The sequence below is a fragment of the Atractosteus spatula genome, chromosome 20, assembly GCF_055471065.1.
Source record: "Atractosteus spatula isolate fAtrSpa1 chromosome 20, fAtrSpa1.hap1, whole genome shotgun sequence".
Taxonomy (NCBI): Eukaryota; Metazoa; Chordata; class Actinopteri; order Semionotiformes; family Lepisosteidae; genus Atractosteus; species Atractosteus spatula.
This window is the reverse complement of record NC_142725.1, coordinates 4,001,648-4,022,024: the sequence shown is the minus strand read 5'-3', so window position 1 is coordinate 4,022,024 and position 20,377 is coordinate 4,001,648. Positions and strand designations below refer to the sequence as shown.

The 20,377-nt window shown below is 40.2% G+C and overlaps 1 protein-coding gene across 1 annotated transcript in view; it reads left to right on the top strand.

The window, feature by feature from the left end:
* The first annotated feature begins 500 nt into the window (after positions 1–500).
* The window catches only part of kazna (kazrin, periplakin interacting protein a), a 607,183-nt gene continuing 587,306 nt past the window's right edge, over positions 501–20,377 (top strand). Inside the window, exon 1 of the mRNA XM_088937941.1 lies at positions 501–576. Coding sequence (XP_088794067.1) covers positions 501–576 — 76 coding nt within the window. The remainder of the gene's footprint in view (positions 577–20,377) is intronic.

Below are 20,377 nucleotides of genomic sequence, written 5' to 3'. Positions count from 1 at the left end.
CATCGGCTGTGACTCTCACCTGCCAGAGCTGCACTGGCTCTCTCCTCTTCACAGATCTGTGTTAGAGACTGTCTGTTAAGCAGAAACAGAAGCAGCGAGAGCTGGCAGCAGCCACCACGACATTGGAGAGCTACGGAGTTGCAGTGTTCATACACACGCACAACACACATGCTCTCCCGCTTCTGCTCTTGTTTCTGAAGCGCAACGAAGACCAGCACTCTCCAGATCTGTGCTCAGACCCCATCACAGCAGAAGGAACAGCTCAGAGAAGGACAAGCGTCAGGGTCAGCAGTGCAAAGAGCCATGGGCTACAGCTTGGCTTAGTGCATCAGGAATCTGGGGAGCAGAACCCTAGCCAGCAGGACCAGTGCCTGGAGACTGGAGCCAAATTTGCCACTTTCTCTCTCAGGCTGGTGCACTGAGGCTCTGACCTTCACTTGAGCCATCCTCTTACTTTTTGCTCCTGGGCAAGGACCTATTCCAGGTCACAAAAGACAGGAATGGAGACCACTCTGACCTGCAGTACTGCCACCTTTTCCCAAGTCTTTGGTCGCCAGGGGCAGCTCATGCAAGCTGGTAAGTGCTGGACAATCCCCCAACAGGGGGAGTCATCTCTTATTTTTTTTATTTTTTACATACCCCTCAGTGACTCCAAACATTAGTCTATCTTTCAGTGTAGTGAGGTGCTGTTCTTTTCCTTCCAGAATTTAAAAGAAGCACTTTTCAGCTGCCATTGTTTTCAGGCTGAAAAACAGCAAAAAAGAACAAGTCTTTTTCCATATCTGAAAAAGGAAGGCTAAGTTTAGGAAACCCCTTAGCAACAATTCCTTATGGTTCTGACACTGTTATTGTCATGGCTAGGTGTGATGGAGCTGAGGTGGAAACCCTCAGTTGGGAGAATGTTGTGTCTTGCAATGGTTTTGCAATAAGAGTCTGTAAAATGTGTTGATGCACATATGGAAATGGGATTAATTCCATACTGTGGCTCTGTTTTGATATGGTGAGTTTATAAGTGTGATGTTGACACCTTCGGGAAGCCTCTGCTCTAGGGCTATTGTGTCTCCCTGCTCTGAATATTTGTTATAAAGAAACTGGTATAAATTCTACAAGAATTCCTGTGTTCCTGCTAAAAACGCATTTGTTTAGCGAGAACTAATCTCCAGTATGTACACATGGTATTTTTCTAAGGAATTCGAGATCTGAAATGTTTTCTTTTGAGCATTTTCCTACTCAACCGCTGAGTTACTGTAGATTTACATTCTGGACCAGGTTGCCTTAACCTGGTGGAACAAGTTTGTCTGCTTTGTCTGAAAGAGATCTTTAACTTAATTGCTAAACAAATTTCCTCCTCAATTTTTTCTCAAAATGTCCTTTCAAATTTCCTATCTAATTTTTGGAGGGGTATTTAATCTTTCAACTATAGAATAAAATGGTACAGTATGTGGTATGGAGTTGTATGCTTTTACTTTTTTTAATTAACACTTGCAGCTGATGGATTGTGCAGCTTTAAACTTAGTGACACTGAGTGGCAAAATACTGTAAGTGTTATCATCAAAGAAAAAAGGAATTAATCACTCACTTTATGTTTTTTTAATACAATCTGCATATTTTGGATATTAATTAAATATTTTAGACATCATTTTTTAATTGATCATTTGTTTGGAATTCAGTTGAGTGATTGTTGACTGTTGTGTACAGTAAATGCTAAATGTCCTAATTATTGAGACAGTTGATGGGGTGATGAGGTGAATAGCAAGCCTGGTGAAAATCAAGAACGAAAAATAAAGGAATCAATATGTCCTCTTATGTTTGTGATCTGAGTAGGGTAAAATAAAACCTCTGGAGGGCTTTCCAGCTGTGGAGAGAAATTTTTAGTAAAAAATTAAGGTTTTATAGAGCCCCACTAATGATTTACTAACTGTTGTGTAGTACAACAGGCCATTGTTTGGTTTAGACAGAATTGCGTAGCTCCTACTGAACTCAACTTGTATTGATTAATGGCAACCTGACTGCAAGGCAAAACATTAAGTCCTGGGACCTCACTTGCTGTCCTTCCTATGGGCTCATCCTGATGTTGATGTACTGTATTAGTATTCCAATAGGTTAGTGCAAATCCTCATTCTGTGTGTGTAAAACTGGCATTCTTACAAGTTGAGAATGTATTACTTATCCTGTGGATGACCAGACTTGAAACCCTTTAAACATTTGTGGGATGTGCTGGGATGACATGTGGGTTCTATTGCTCTGTGTCCAGTGACCGGGTACTCTACAGACTTGTGCAGGCTTTACAAGAGGATTGGTACAGAATCCCACCAGACACCATGTGCAACATTGTGCAAAGCATTCAACAGAGATGTACACCTTGTATTGCTTCCAGTAGTGGTTACTCGTGCTACTAGCCTGTGACTTTCACAGTAGACCTCCTGTTGATCAATACTATTGGTGACATATATTAAACAGTATAATGAATTTAACACACATGTCATGTGTAGTGTCAGTGTACCTACTACAAAAAATATTTTGTCATTGTCCAGAAAATCTTTGTGAATTTTAAAATGTTTTACTGAAAAGCAAAATAATTTAAAAAATAATCAAGTGTGAATGTGATTAAGGGAAATTTCAGCTTTTCTGAGTTGCCATGTAAAGTATCAATAAGACAGAATCAAAGAGGATATCAGGCTAAGGTAAGTTATAGCTTATCCCATGGTTTCTATGCTAATGAAAATGGTATACATTTGGTTCAACACTCTTTTCAGCAGTTCTGCAGAGAAGCATTTTGTATTTAGGAGTGGAATGTTCAATTTCAGCTATGGATGAGAGGAAGTAGAGGTCTTTCATAGTGAGGGTGATTTAATTAGTCTAATCAGGGAATGCAGCACATTTGAGGCAAACATAGAGAGGTAGGTCAATTGATAACAAATGGAAATTGTATCTCCCTCTGTGTGAAAGGGGTGGGAGTTAGAATCACATTCACATTGCACAGACTTTCATACTAAATTACTTCTAATTGAAAAGAGGGCTACTCTGACCTGACAAGTAGGGAGACACGGACAGGCAGGAAGTGAGTGAGAAACATTTTGGTTTTCTAGTCTTATCAATAAAGTTCTACATGTTAACATACATATTATTTTCTACAATAGATATACAGTATATATACACAGTATATTACTCAGTCTACATTTGCAATTCAAAAAGGTTTTTTTTTTTTATTTTGGCCCAGAGAGAGACACTAACAATAATTACCATCTGCTTGCGTGGTTGTTTTCGATGCATAGTTGGATCTTCTTCTGTTTCACACAATGTTAAAGGAGACATTGATTTTAGTCTTGGTTCAGTTTGGATGTGGGCACAAGTGCAGCAATTAAGAAGATGGCAGGTATATCAGGATAGGACCATAGATGCACTCTGGGTTTTAGAAAAAGCTGCCTGGAATGCAGCCAGCTGAACTGATCCCAGCTTTTTCCTGAGATTCAGTGCCAGCAGGTCTGTTCCTCAGGCACCCTGTGGCTCACTGTCAAGGGTCATGTTGTTTCAGAGAAGTGGTTCAGTGTGGGCCTCTTCAGGCACCAGAGGGCTGGACAGGGGAAGTGGAGCTAGTGGACCTGTGCTGTCTTTTGCCATTTTGTGAGTGATCCATCTAGTGGAGCCAGAAATGAAGCAGATATAAATAAATAAATAAATGCACAAAACAAGAAACCTCTTTTGTAAAATTCCTTTCAAATGTTGTGTGGGTGCAGTCCTGTAGCTTGATAAGAAGCAGCCTTGACACAAGTGAAATACATATGGCACACCACCAAGCATAAAAGGAAGCACATCTTACTGTCTCTAGATGATACTTATACCCCAGGCATGAACGTATTGCAATTTATTTTTCTAAAAAGGCATGGTTCCGTTTTATATATTCCATCATATACAGTAGCTTTTACATTTTTAAAAAACAAAAGGATTTTCCAAATGAATAATCCCATCATGTATTTCATTCTTTCTTTAAATTTCTCTTAGCAGTAGCATTGCTATACAAATAAAACTGATAAAACGTCTGAACTATAAATGCCAGATGAACAAATAGTTTCAATAGTTTCATTAGCCCACTGATCCCAGTGTAATTTGTAAATGTGTCATTTTTGCTCCAAAGATATCTCTTGATGGGAATCCAGTTTTTATGCTCTTTAGTACTCTACTGTTAGCTAAAGTCATAGCTTCCAACTTTGTTCATTCAAAAAATATAAAAGTAAAATTTACTTTCTAATATGTGATGTAAATTTGTTTCTCACTTTCTGTAAGAAATAGTATACATTTCTCAAGGGGATTCTTAAGGGGGACAACATCTTCTTTGTAAATGCTTTTAAATATCCTCAACCAGAACTGCTCAGCTTCTCTTCATTTAAACTGCAGAATTTATATCTCTTCCATGGTACAGGCACTTTACAGATTAATGATAAACTAATGTCCCTCTTTTGCATATTTTAAGCTCTTGAGCTGTGAGCTGTAACATTATCTTAGGGCTGCACTGTACAGAGACTGTTGCATAGCACAACCTCAGTGAAATACAAGTTCGTGACTGAAGACATGAACTTGCTCTTGGAGTGAGTAAAGGTGAGGAGAAAATGTCATTGCTTCTCTAACTCTGCTTGGAGAGAATCCAGGGGTACTCACAGTCGGACTGAATTTGTGTGTGCACTCATTATCACAATCTGGTTAACATGTTACATTTGTTATGCCAACATTCTGAACATAAATGATAGTTTGCTAAGAAAAGGAATAATCCCAGGGTGCAGTATGTCTGCTGATGCAGCTGATGGGAATGTGTGGAGTATTTTAGTCTCCTTGTAGAAATGTACAGTGCTAAAGCTCTACAGGACAGGGTTAGTGGGTTAAAGCAGAAAAGAGAAACATCCCCTCACACCTCGTAAATAACACGATAATATAAGAAGGATTGCTAAAGCGAGGAAACCATTTGGTAAAAACTAGAAGTGACTGAATCCAAATCGCTTGTACAAGCCCAGCATCAGCTTGAAGTACTTGGATGGGAAGATATTCCAGATGCTCCCCCATTACACTCTGTATAAAGATGTGTCTCTGATTTTCTGTCCCAGATACACCTCTAATTTGCCTCCATGACCCTGCAGAATTGCTCTTGCGTGACCTTTGAGCAGGGCAGACCATTGCAAAACAAACTGCCAAACTAAAGGAGAACACACAAAACTCTGGAGTCTTTTGCCCAGACAGCACTGGACAATAAAATATCATTATGAATACAGGGACCCTGTATTACATTTATCTGAATTTAAGACCTAGCTCTCCATCTTATCAATTTGCTTTATATTTATGGTTTTGCCTTCCTTTCTAAATTGCATTGGTCTGAGGAAACAGTGAGTACTGTCATTCATCACTAAAATCATCTTAGATCCACTTTCACAAAGGAATGTGTCATTCTTGTAGGTCTTGCTAACAATGATTTTACTTTTTTTATTATATTGGCTGCTTGACCTATGAAGACCTGTTGAGTATGTTTTGATGCCTTAGCAGTTAGCCTGCAAATAGCAGATCTGCCTGTTTACAAAACTCAGAACCATCCTATCAAACACTTAATGACTTCATTATTACTGCTCGTCACCAATACAATGCGAAACAGTGCTGAGAGCTGAGGGATACCAGAAACCTCAATGGTTATTGCCACTTCAAAAAAATATGTTTCATCACAAGCACTGAAAGCACACAAGTTTTTGATTGGCAGTCACTATAGTAACCTTTGTTCTTTCCATTGTAAAGTGATGAAAGCGATTGGAGCTAGCTACTTGGAAGAAATTCCCCCCAGAAGTCATTAACAATGTATAGAGCGCCACACAAACATGAAGTTCAGGAGCTGAGCAAGGAATGAGAATCTTCCTACCACAGGAATAGAAACTTCACTACAAAGCAGTGCATTCCAGCATCAGGTCTTTTACTGGGCAAGCTCCTTTCCTCTGGTCTCCTCTTTACCTCTTTGCTTCTCCCTTTCTCTGCCCATCTTCCTCCTTCTCTTTTTCTTTCTCTTCCACTTTACCCTCCATTTCAAAGATCTGAGGCACCACTGTTTGCTTAGAAATATGTATTTCATTATACAAATTTGTACAACTGTACAATGTCTGTTTGATTCTTAAGGGGTACAAGAGGTCCTCTGAAATGCTTTTCACTTTCCTCAAAGGAGAAATTTCCATTAAATTTCCTGCTAGTCTAACCATTATTGTGTATATCTGATCTGAGTTCCATGTTATTCTTATCTCTTTTCTTCTCAAGTTACCTGAGTCTTGCCTTAAACTTTCAAACACACAATACTCTAGAAACTTCCAGCAATATTCTAAAACTATTTCATTATGAAACAAATATGCACTTTTAAAATTACTTCTAGTATATGGGGAGTTGTACTGTATGATCACTCGACAGCGAATTGCTTTGAAAATCACCTTGTAAATATCAGAAACAAAGACATTAAAATGTGGACTCTACTCCTTTAATGTGAAGCAGTGAGATTTACCAGGGATTTTTTTCATCTTCATACAGATCAAAAGAGATCCGCTAGGATGCCAGTGTTTCTTTTTCATGGCTGAGCTCTCTTGTACTGTTTTTAAAAATCTTTTGACTTCACTGTTTGCCTTGATCTGTGTCACATCATGATCTGAGGTACCTGCTTATTTGTGTGTGGGTAGCACTGAGCACATCCCAAGGTCAAGGGATAAAACAAAGTGGCCTTGACTTCTGCAGAGGATACTAACCTCTCAGCAGGAGATATTCTCTTTGTTCTCATCAGCATTAGAAACAGTGATTGCAAACCCAGTCTGCTTGAGAAGTGATCAGAGATACAATGTGTGTGCTTTATATCATACACAGCTGCTCATAATGCTGCAGTCAAACAGTTGGGTTAACAAGCTGCTTTTCATTGATATCAAACAACACAGAAGTTATGCCCCTGAGGCTGTATTATCCAGGAGGATTCTTGTGTGTCTTTGACATTCTTTCTTCCATGAAGAAGTATGTGTTGTTTCTGAACAACAGGGCACATATCTAATGAGATGGAATAGCTGTCAGAAGACTGACTTCACTGGTGTTTCTACACTGGCATTCAGAACAGCCTTAAAAGGCTTTGCCTTCCTTGCAGTGTAAATCCATTTGACTCAGAGTACTCCAGTGGCAATTTGGAACATCCAATAAGAGTATTACCCAATCCTCACAGAAATTATAGAGAACAAAATAATTGCAGCTTTTCTATAAAAGTACATAGATTATTTTTCATGGATATGGTTTACTGCTGTAGCTATGTACCTCATTGTTAAATGATGACTGAGGAAATGGCTAAATTAGTGGCCATGTAGTCAGTCTTTGATGCATAAGCTGTGTTAACCCATCTGTACTCACCAGTTTCTGGAAGACCTCCATCAAGAAGAGGATTTACAGTTTGATTTGAAGCAATGTGGACCAAACTCCAGGACCCTGTGAAAAATGCTTTCACTCATCATGCTGTGATACAGAGCCCACCCTGGGAGGAACTCTTTGATGCTTTGCAGAATTCTGCCTTTTATTAAACCCTGTTGGTTTTGTACTGGTGTCAGGCAACATCACTGTTCCAGATGATGCTGAAGAAAGAAAATTATCTGTTAGATCTTTGATGATACCACCTCCCTTCTAACCTTGGAGTGTGCAGCAATAATGCAGAACATGCACTTTTATTTGCCTCTTAAAATGCTGCTGAAGAATTCAAATACAGTACTTGCCACACAAGACAAGGAAAGGTTACTTTTTAACCCTAACTCTGACAAAGCACAAGGCTCACAGGCAGTGCTGTGGTTCTGTGTTTGAATACTAGTGTTTGAATGCTAAGAGTGTTTGGCATAATATATGCTAATCATTTACATGTAATTTACTATACAATCTAGTACAGTGGAATAAAGGTAAAAGACAAGCTGTCTTGTAATTCTCTACTGCACAAGTGACATACTTATTCTCAGTTTCCCAAAGTTTCAGCTTACACTCACTGCTCCGAAAGGAGGTCAGTTTTCCCCGAGGCAACAGGGCGATCATACTTCTCACACTGTACATTCACCTCCAGCTCAGGATGATTTCGAAAGACCGTGCAGTTAAAAGAAAATGCTGAAAGAAATTCTCAGGGGGGGAGAGAAACCATTGTAGTGCAGAAAGTGCTGAAATCAGCACCCATGTAATATTGCTCATCTTTTATTTCTTACATTCATGTCTGCATTTGACTGTTTCTTTGCATGTCCCTTCTAGCTCTCTTGTTGAATTAACCATGGAACCATGGGCATTGCTGCTACAATGAGGCTGGAAGAACAGCATTAAGGCCCCACCAGTCATAATATGTAATATGCCAGTTCAGCAGGGCCCTACTTTCTGTGTATCCCCAGTTTCTCCCTCAACAGGTTATCTCCCTATCTCTCTGCATAGAGCAGAACAAAAACGCTTGGCCTACTCTGATAGTACCTGGGTGATATGGAAATGTTTTACGTTTCTATTTGTGCAAGAATTAAATATCAAATTGGGATTTGCAGCTGGTTGGTTGGCAAGGCAACTAGAAAGGCTAGGAGAAAAGAAGCCCTCTGATGCTGATATTGTTTATGTAAATGTTGACACTCCCTATTCAGAAAAGATGGATGTTTTGTGAAGAAGGTTTGATGGAGCAGTGAGTGGCAGGTCCTTTGGGTGGCTCCAGCGGTCTCACTCTCCACCCTTCCAGCTGCTCCTGTCTGAGCCTCTGACTAGAAAAGCTGTGATGGCAGAAGTCCCTGAAATATCTGGAACCCATCCATCTTCAGGAATCACTTAATCTTCTCATTCTCATCTTAAACTGTTTAAAACTGATGAAGAAGGACTTCTTAAACCAAACAGGCACTATGCTGCTATTATCTGCAACCCACCGCATTTTGGCTGGGTGTGATTGTAGGTTACTTTGGATAAAAGTATCTGCCTAATCAATTAACTAAAATGCAAATAAAATAAGAAAAAATATTTAATAATGTAGAAAAAGAGCAGAGCTCAAACAACATAAAAACTTCGATACAATGTTGTCCCATATATTCTCCCATATATCCACAGGAGGAAATTGTAAGTATAATAAATGTGCTTGTGACTACTCTAAATAACACTCAGGCCCAATTCAGGAATTATGACTTAGCTGATGTTTCAAAGGCATCTTTTGGCTTCTTTTCTACCATACTGTAGCTCTTAGTTAATTGATAGAAAGCAATGTGCCTAGCTTCCCAGAATGTTTTGCGAGTTACTGTGCCTTAATTCAGGTATACAGAAGATACAGAACTGTGGTTGTTTTTACCAATACAGAGCAGGGGAGGACCTTTTATCATTTTACTGCATTGAAAGTACTTTTCTTTAGTGAAAATAAGTGAACAGTTGTAACAGTTGTAAAGGTTTTTACTGGCAGTGAGGTAGCTTTTATTCTATTCTGCTTAGATGAGCTGTTTTCAGAAACTGCAGGTGTTCTCTTTTTCCAGAGTCTCCTTTTTTCTGTTTGATGCTGCCATTTTAAAACATAGGTGCATTTAGCACGTGGATGGTATAGATGAGTGTTTCAAGCAGGTGGTCAGACAGGTGAAGGTGAGGAATCGGTAGATCCTAGACACTGCCTGCGGTGATTTTATAGCAGCTGCTGCAGCAGAGTTGGGTCTCATGCAGTTAAGTACAAATGCAATCACTTACCTTGAAATACGTATGCAAATACGAATGTGTCAGAAGCAAACGGTTGCATAACTGATAATAACTTTCACCTGCAGGTGTGAACACTACTGATGCAGGTCACATTGTTCTTGATGCTTCCCATTGCTGAGCTATCAAACACTTACTTTTTATAGATCACTATACTTTTAAAAAAAAATCAGCTCTAGGATTTGTAGATTTTAAATTTGGGAGAAAACGTCCAAAACTGCATTCCTTAAAATTCTCGATTCCCCCATGTGATGTATTCATTTGAATCAGTCAAAGGTATTTGATGTAGGTCAGGTGGGTAGTTGCGTCAACATGCATAGGCTGCTAAGGAACAAGTAGTAGGTTTATTCCATGCTGAAAAGAGAAGAAAGAAAATCTGTTTAGGCCGTGGAGCCTTCTTCAGGTGTATTTGATATTGATCCAGCATTTTTCTGTCAAGTCAAAATACTTGAAGAAATGCTAATTCAAATGTGGCATGTTTTCCATTTTGAAGCTCAAATATAAATAAACACAACCATATGAAGTTATCTCTGTAGTTATGATGGCTATTGTTAAATACACACTCTTTTACAGCTTTTTTTTTAAGCACTTAAATGTGCATGAGCTCCTTCTCTTCAATGTTTAAACCACTGTGTATCTGCCTTTATTTTCCTAATAAATGCTTAAAAATGCTCCGTCTTAAAGCATGTATACATTATCCTAGTAAATGAGCTATTTGACATAATAATGAGTGCTTTACATTTAAGGGAATGCAATCAATTCTTTGTTTTAGAATGATGGCTCAAATACTTGACATTTTTATTCTGAAAAATTGGAGATAATACTCAAAGGTTAATGCTTTAGTGAAACCCTTCCTTCATGCTCTGATACAATGTCATAAGAAGGAAATGGATACTCTTAGTTTCTATTTTTTAGGAAACATTCACGTAGAAGAGAATTATGATTCTGTTAATGAAATTGTATCAGTGGTATATGAGAATATCAGCACAACTATTTCACTTAGATTCACTGAATTTACATTAATAATGTCAAAGGAAATGTCTTGTTGAACCTAAAAAACTGGCTGTATCACCTGCAAGTACACATCCACCACCACACTCATTCAAGGCCCCTCAGGACAATTCCGGATCACCCAGACAGCATCTTGTACCTCCAGCAACCTTATTTACTGTATCTCTTGTAGTAAATGCCCAGCCATCTACATTGGAGAAACAGGAAGGAGACTCGGAGACCGCTTCAGAGAACACGTCAGAGCTGTGAAGATTAAAGATCTCTCCAAGCCCATTGTTTCTCATTTCACCTCTGACGGCCACGACCACTCTAATCTCTCCGTTTGTGTTCTCAAAGACGGTTTTCCGAACTCATACATCAGAAAGACCACCGAAACCAAAATTATTCTGCAGCTAGGATCACACATTCTCCCTTCTCTTAACGACAGACTACTGTTCTTTTAAATTTTCTCCATTCATTGGAAGTTTCATTTCACACCTCTCTGCACCCATTCTGACTTACACCTCTTGATTAGCCTCTCTTTCTGTCCCCTGCTCCCGCCTCTCACTCCTCCTCCCTCCCAACCTTTGTTCTCCCGCTACTTTACCTTTGCCTACTGCCCTGTCTCTCTCACACCTGAAGAAGGCTCCACGGCCGAAACGTTGTGTTCTCTTTCTTCTTTTTTTCAGCATGGAATAAACCTATTACTTGTTCCTAAAAAACTGGCTGTGTGCTTTGCGAATTAGTGTCTTGAGTGAGTTTTGGAATTAGTGTCTTGATTGAGTAATCAGAAGCCAGAAATGATGCAGAGACTTCATCAATGACTGAATCTGACTTTTCTGAGCAGACTAATCCTCCTCTGTGTCCTTCAGTCCTAAAGACAGAATTGAAGTTTTCAAGGTGATGTCATCAACCTCGAGCTGATCACATGTTTTGCAGCCTTGCACACAAGATCCTTGCTTGCCCAATACGTTCTGGTTCCCATTAGGTGGCTGGAATTCTTTGGTTCAAATGCAGATTGCTCTTTAGCAGGGACTGTGTTTCTCATCCAGTTCTTTGTAGCTGTGTAGCTGTCATATTCTGAGAGGGGCAACTCTGCTGAGGGGCAACGCAGTTCTGGGCTGTGGCCCTCCTTTGTACATTGTGATGTCGAAGAAAGGTTCAACTAAATCTAAGAATGACCAGCAAATTACATTTTTTAGATCTGTTCTGCTATACACATAGATAACAGAATTTGGATGTTTTATTTATTTTGTCTATTTATGTTGTGTTTGGTTTTCCTGTAGAATAATTTTACCTGTAGAATAGCCAATTCGGGTGTCAATATAAACAGTGGGTTTAAACTGTTGCATTTCAGCTGGAGGCTGAACACCTTCAGGGAAAGAAAGTGCATGATTGGCCGAGGACAGTAACACAGTCTTGCTAACAGCCACTGTATTTATTTATCTGCAAAGCATTTTAGAAAGGAGGGCAGTTTAGAATACAGAGAAGTCTGGCTCTCAATTTCATTCCAACATGGCGGTTTTAATTTTGTCTCGAACACTGTCTGAAAGTCACAAGTCACATTCAGGCAGTTTTCTGTTCTAATATTATTGTTGAACCTGGGTCCTAGTCTGAAGGAAAGGGCTGTCTTCATTCTCTGACTGTGTTCTGAAGACTCTGTCAGCGCATCAAAGGACACTGTGTGTACATGAAACCAGAAACATCTCTCTTAGAAACCTTATATTAATAAAACCTTGTATTGATAAACCCTTTTCAAATTTTACAAAGTACAGAACATGTAGTATACAGAAGAATAAAGAAGCATAAAACGTACTGTATTTGAAGGCAAAATGTTTTTAAAAACTGAGCTATTAAATCTTGTACTAATTAACCTTAAGTCTCTACCAAATACTGCAAAGAGAACACTGTTTTTTGTGATAGCCACAAACTTTACAAGCAGTGGGCTATCTAGCTCCTCTTACTACTTATTTGGTTGTCGTGGGTTGGGTCAAAGACTGCCAACTGATCCCATTCATCTCAAGGTATTCAATTGTCCATTCTAGGCCTGATCAGATGAGAGTGATTCCTGATTTGCTGTGATGGAGCGTCACTGCGGCATTATAGACATGTCTCATTAAGAGTATTAAAACTCAGCACATTGTGCACCATCCACTTGCCATGAGAGAGTAATACTTCTGTTTCTCTCTTCATTATACAGATGCAGCCATTCAAAGTGCGCGTTACAGACACGTACTGCAGGTGGCGTCGCGCATTGTGACGCAAGATGACGCGAGGCACCGCAGTACGTGATTGGTTGACCGACAGGGGCACTCGTGGTCCGTTGGTTTGTTGTAGAAAGACTTACAGTAAACGTCTTTGCTGTGCCCGTTGTAGATATTGAATTTTGCCACTGAAAGGAAATCTTAGTAGCTGAGCATAAAAAGAATAGGAGCATACTGTAACGCGTGTGAAGGCCATAAACGATATTAATTTTGGAACATAAACATACAGTATATGGCTGGTCTTGGTACTTTAAAGAAAAAATACACACCAGTATTCCATTTCTCCCTAAACATTTTAAGCATCTAAGTCTTTAACTAAAGAGATACCGGAGTCAACAGGCATACTTTTAGAATTTGATTAAAAGGGAATATAATATTGAATCGCGTATATATTTTATGAAAGCAAGATTGCTCAGCTGGACAAAAGTACACAACCTACCTTTATCAGAAATATTTATGCATCAAAGCCTTTACCGAAGATATTACTAATAGTATTAATAATGAATGACTTTGGACAAGCTGTATACTCAAAGTATAATTTCTTTAGCACATTTGTACAAGCACTTGGAATCTGTCCAAGCCATACTTTGTCAGGCATTTTGTTTTACTTCAACGGGCATAAAAACTCCCTTGCTTTTAACAGGGCGTTTCATAATTTCTAACTACGAAAATGATTTAAAATGCGACACTTATCATTCAACTAGAGCTCAAAACATCACAAGGATCCTCAAGAGCACAGCAAAGACTGTATTAAAAGATACTTGTATGAGATACATGAGAATCCAGGCTTTTTTTATCAATACTTTCTTTTCCGTATACCAGATTTTATGGAACCACTTCAGAAGGGTGTCAGCCAGTCAGATTCCAGGAATCGGTACTTTAAAGGAAAAATACACACCGGTATTCCATTTCTCCCTAAACATTTCAAGCATCGAAGTATTTAACTAGCATGTGAAATAGCGTGTGAAAAAGTGGTAGTTTTAAGCTTTTCCGCTAATATAATATGGAATCGTGTATCTAAAGAATTTAATAACGATATGATTATATTCGTGTACTGCGACAGGGCTGTGTAGGGCTGTTTCGCCTCCCTGTTCATGCGAGTTGTCTTGTAGCCTACTGGTCTACTGTACCCCTTTGACAAGCCCTCCATGTTTATTGCGAAAACTGGGAAGAAGACCTGTACAACTTTACCAACCACCTCTCATGGCTGCTTCACAAATTATATTCACCCTAGACAAATTAAAAATAACATACTGCAATAAAAGTCTCCTGGGGGTGGGATTAAAGGTTAATGAATACAGTTTATGTTAAAAATGTACTTATTTTATCAGTCATTGTAAAAAATGTTTGTGAAATTCTATTTTTTATTAGCTAGTAAAAGCTAACATTTGAAATTTGTGCATGTCTGACCACATATGGCTTACTGGTGGATGGTGGCTGGTGGTTCCAAGAAAAGTGCCTCTCAGTGTCCAGTGTGATCTGGCTGTCAGTTATGCTGGATAGCAGAGGTCAAAGGAATACCATTTATTCTGTAAAAGGCATTGCTTCAATACTCATGTCTCGGACAATATTTGTGTTCTGATTCTTGTGGCAAATGAGCTCTTAGTTACTTAGAATAACCTTAACTTAAGATTTTATCAGTTAGATATCCTTTCTGCCTTCAGTATAAGGTTTTACAAAAATACCCTTCCATAAACTTTTGACATTTACACATTGGCATTTAGCTGGCAGCATTTAACATTTTCAGCTTGTTAAACAAGGTGTTTCTGCTCTATATAGCTGTATAAACAACCCTTAACAGGTCAACAGCTGAGCACTTCAAGTCAATTTTCACCCAGCATCCTCTGGGAAAATAAATATCTGCCTTACAACATGCAAATTTGAGCAGTCTGCAGGTTTACTAAAACTTGACCCCTCTCAGGTTTGACCCTATGGTTTGTTTGTCACTGGTTGAAGCACAACATTTACCATGAATCATCAAGATTGGATTTGGGTTATTTGGGCACAACAACAATACCGATGACCAGTTGCAGTATTTCATAATGTCAGTGAGAGACGTATCTGGAGATCTCTCTTGTCACGACCACCAACCAGCCCAGACCGGCCCCCAAGAGAACTAATCAGTATTGTTTGCCACCTGTGTCTTACCGGATTTCTACCTACCTTCTTCCTTTCGACTACGATATTGCCGCACAACTTGGATTGTTTGCCACTTGGGTTTGACCTGGATTTCGACCTTCCTTTCTCCTTCTGACTACGAATTTGCTACTTGTTTCGGATTGTTTGTGGCTGTGCCTCGCACATACTCCTGCATCTGCACAGGATCCCTATCTCCTCTTCAGAGTATCCTTACAGAATACCAAGCCCGAATAATGGGGCTTTCCCGCTTTCCCGACTCCACGACCCCCCGGATCTGGACTACGCACCTGAACCGATAATTTTGACCAACCGTGTTGTGGCAGCGGTTCATTGCTCTATTGAAGATCAAGTCAGACGGGCCCTGGACAAAACTGCCATCCCTCTTTGTTGCCCCATGGACAAATTATTTGTTGTGGATAATTTTCGTTCTGCAGTGTTGCAGTGGGGTCATGACTCCCGGATCGCAGGCCATCCCGGGGTCAGACTTACTCTGGACCTCCTGAACAGGGACTTCTGGTGGCCTACCATGAGAGCTGATGTCGCTGACTATATTCGAGCATGTCCCATCTGTGCTAGAACCAAGACCCCACGAGCCAGGAAAATGGGTCTCCTTCACCCCCTCCCGGTCCCCTACCGCCCTTGGTCTCATATAGCAGTGGATTTCATCATGGATCTCCCCAACAGTCAAGGCAATACAGTAATCATGGTGGTCTCCGATCGCTTCTCCAAATTGGCCCACTTTGTTCCCCTCAAAGCATTGCCCATAGCCCAGGAGAAGGCAATGCTGTTTGTCCAGCAGGTGTTTCACCTACACGGTTTGCCCAGGGATGTGGTCTCTGACAGAGGCCCCCAATTTGTCTCGGCCTTTTGGAAAGCCTTCTGTCAAGCCCTGGGCACATGTGTCGTTAACCTCGGGATATCACCCTGAAGCCAATGGGCAGGTGGAAAGAACTAATCAAAGCCTCCTTTCATTTCTCAGAGCCTTCACCTCATCTTCACAAGATGACTGGTCGTCACTACTTCTCTGGGCAGAGTATGCACATAACTCCCTCACATCCGCCTCCACTGGACTCTCTCCCTTCCTTTGCTCCTTAGGTTACCAACCCTCCCTCATCCCTGACACCCCTCTGGTTACGACAATCCCTTCTCTGAGGCAATACATTTCTAAATTACGGAGGATCTGGAAAGTGGCTAGGACATCTCTCATCAAGTCAACCCAGCACCAGGCCAATTTCGCCAACAGACGTCGAAGACCAGCCCCTCTTTTCCGGAAAGGTCAGTTTGTCTGGCTGGCCACCAAGAACCTACCTCTACACCTGTCCTCCAAGAAGCTAGGCCCTAAATAGGTCTTTTCCGGATCCTCTCACGGATCACGCTGGTCACCTACCGACTAGAGCTTCCCCCCACTTTCAGAAGCCATCCATCCTTACATGTCTCTCTTTTGAAACCATTCCACCGCTCGCCCCCTGTGGCCCCTCAAGCTTGCCCACCACCTCCGCGTACTATTCAAGGGCGTCTGGCGTATTCAGTCCACAAGATCTTTGATTTAAGATGGCACCATAATACCCTTCAGTATCTTGTGGATTGGGAGGGGTATGGCCCTGAAGAGAGATCTTGGGTCCCGGAGAGAGATATTCTGGACCCGGCACTCATCAACGACTTTCACCATAACTTGCCCCAGCGACCGGCTCGGGCGTCGGGAGCTGGCCTGTGAACGGGGGGGTACTGTCACAACCATCAACCGGCCCAGACCGGCCCCCAAGAGAACTGATCAGTACCAGCAGCAGGGCAATAATTACAAACGCTGCCGCACGTGTTAACTCAACATCAGACACCCTAACATGCGGCAGGCTGCACTATTTAAGGCTCTCCAACCCGTGTATTGCTGCTCGGTATTGAGTAAACTCATTGTGAGCTCTACCCAGCGTTTTATATGCCCTTTGTCTTCCTGGATTATTGATTACCCTTTTTGCCTTCGGTCTACGGATTTCGCCTTGCAACTCGGGTTGTTTGCCACCTGTGTCTTACCGGATTTCTACCTACCTTCCTCCTTTCGACTACGATATTGCCCCACGACTTGGATTGTTTGCCACTTGGGTTTGACCTGGTTTTCGACCTTCCTTTCTCCCTCTGACTACGAACTTGCTACTTGTTTTGGATTGTTTGTGGCCGTGCCTCCCACATACTCCTGCGTCTGCACAGAATCCCTACACAGATCCCTATCTCCTCTTCAGAGTATCCTTACATCTCTGGCTGTGCAGTACAGAAGTTGTACCCAGAAGGACACATCACGAAGAGATGATGATTCCAAATTGCACGGTTGACAAAACAGGCAATGTTTTTACATTTTTGACAATCTGTGCCATCAAATGATATAAGAACAGAAGATTGTATCCCGATAATTCTTCCCATGTAGCTCCTTTAGTTGTTGAAAGTTGAAAGAACTAGAAGAGGTCCACTGGTTTGCCTTGCAGGATTTGGAATATTTGAATCAGGTTCCCTCCTAGTTTTTTCTAATTAAAATGTTCTTCTCAGTTAAAAAAGATTCAGGTCTTCTATTCAAGTAGATACAATTCTGCTTGTCATTTCCCTGAATCTGGGGATGTACAGTACCTTGAAACAGCTAAGTACAGTATATTGTTCAGTCTAATCAGAGTCCAAATTCAGACTCAAAGCTGTAGAAAAGAATTGCCTCTGCTGCATACTACATTCGAGTGAGTGACTCATGATTTCTGGAAACGCTCTGCCCCAGCATTTCTAATTCCAGCTCTGTAAGTTGCTTGGATCTCTGAATGTGTAAAAAACATGCAAATGTTCAACTGTAGTTTCTTTCACAGGAAAGTACTGTATATACAGGAAACAATCTGAAATTTTACTTTGTTGCTAAACCAACACAGATAAAAGCTCAAACCCACATAATAAAAAAACTCCAACTAAAAGAGCAAATAAACCTTTGGAATCAAAAGAAATGAAACTAATAGATGATGACATTATTGGAGACAAACAGACATGCCTGAAAGCCTCATTGTTGGAAATAAAATGACTATAATCCTATTGCTTCTTACTTTTTTCAAACAATGAGCAAGAAAAAATAAGAGCAGAAAGCTGCCTTCTATATCTCTGTTTTCTACACAGGTAGTCTTCTAATATGAAAATCAGTATTAAATTAGCCATGAACATTTCTCACAGCATGCAGGTCAGGCTCACCTCACAGGCAAGGAGACTCACACCACCACTGTGACAAGTCCAGGTACAGTATCAGTACATTCTGTGATATGTGGCCCTGAAGTGACAGAAGAGTGGTTTCAATGTTGTATCTTGTGAACAAACAATCAAATACAGTATATAAATAAAAATGAGTGAGAATGACCATGAATTATACAATCAAATTTACAGTTAGTTATACCTCTGTATTTATAGTTTTTTTTATTCCAATCCTGAAACCTTTAAATAGTTTAACAGACTATGTGGATTGGAGCAGGAAGTATGTAACATATTAAAGCCAGCCTTGTTGGTGATGATTTCCTGCATTTACATCCAATCTCATGTAGCTCCTGGACAATGTGCTTTCTCATTGATTTGTGTAGCCTTTATTTGAGTGCATTTGTCATTTGCAGCTTGAAAAACTCCCCCATAACTGAACCAGAACAACACCCATCCTCCAAAATTTCAGGCTGAACCCAAATCTATCTGAGCAGCTGGTAGGCAGCAGGCTGACCCCATGTTTAAGATAAAGGGTTTGTTAGCCTGGTAATTTGTAGTTTAAACCCCTGCTCCGCAGATACTCACCATAAGTCAGTCAGTTACTGACTTATGGTGAGTAAGGGAAGTTGAACTTCCCTACTCTCTCCCCTTTGGTCAAACCAGAGTTAATGCACAAGACTCTTCCATTTGCTTTGAATAAATTTTACTGTTAAACAGCATTATTATTGTAATGATCAGAACCAGTGGCACAGCACCTACCAGGGCAGACAATACCAGTTAGAAAAATATCAGTTATCTTGTTAATACATGAGAGCAATTCTGAGGTGACTGATGTGACAACTGAATGTAATGAGAGCTGAAGTTTTTACCAGCATTCTTATTTTTGTCTGTTACTTATATGCAGCAAAGCCTGCAGTCATTTAAGGTTTTATTAACTCCAGTCATCTCCAGTTAGCTCAAGCAACATTGTGTAGCAGCAGACACAATGTTGCCACTTGTATAGTAAGTCCAACCACATCACCATTTCTTTAATTAGAAAAGGCATTTCTACAGGATATTATATGTTATATTTTATAGCATTACAGCATGGACTTCAGCATCATTTACCCGCAGAATAGCTCAGATGGTATATTTATCTCAACAAAACCACACATGTGATAATATTTATGATTATGTATGTATCATCATGAGAAATGTGTTTTAAGAGATAACCCACCCCTTTTCACCCTTTCAGAATTTCAGTAGGATATGATGTTAAGCCATTGGGCTGCCAGGAAGATTCTCTGTGTCTGTTGTCCTGTTAGGCTCTTTTTGCCAACAAGATTCTTGGCTTTTCCATCCTAATTCTGTGTGGCGATTGTTAACGTTACTGTTTCTCACCAGTTTACTGCTTTCGGTTCATATGATGAAGAAGATATCATCTCTTTTTCTAATCAAAAGAACAAATATAAGACTGAGGTAAAGCTGCCTGTTCTAAATACATTTGAGAACTTTAACTGCGGTTCATCTATTTTTGGTGCATTTCATTCAAAACATAAAATGGGGCATCAAGTCTTTTCTGTCTTGGGGTGACTTGTATTGATGCTTCAGTCCTGTGAAAGTCTCCTCCCTGATTTCTCCTGAGAGCTCAGTCCTGTTAGGCTCCTCCAAGATTTCTCACAACCCATCCTCTCCTCCAGAGGGTGCTCCAACCTCCTCATGTTAGTCCTTTTAATTATAACCTGCATTATTTCCTGGTGTGCCCTGTTTTAGTTTCCCTATTTAAGTTTATGACTTCCTGATACCCTGGTTTCATTCATGAAACTGTTAGTTGAGATCTTTGGATCAATTATCTACAGTAGTCACTGACAAATGGACTAGGTGGGTCAAATAGCCTCTCCTCATTTGTAATAATCACTATAGTCTTATATCAGTTGATCCTTGTAGAATGTGTACTGGGACATTGTGGTAATGCTAGACATTTCTAGATCTACCTTAATCTACCTTTGATGGAATCTACAAAGAGCAATAAAACACTGCCAGGGTGCAATGAGTGCTGAACACAGTGTAGACAGCAGTGCACCAGTGGA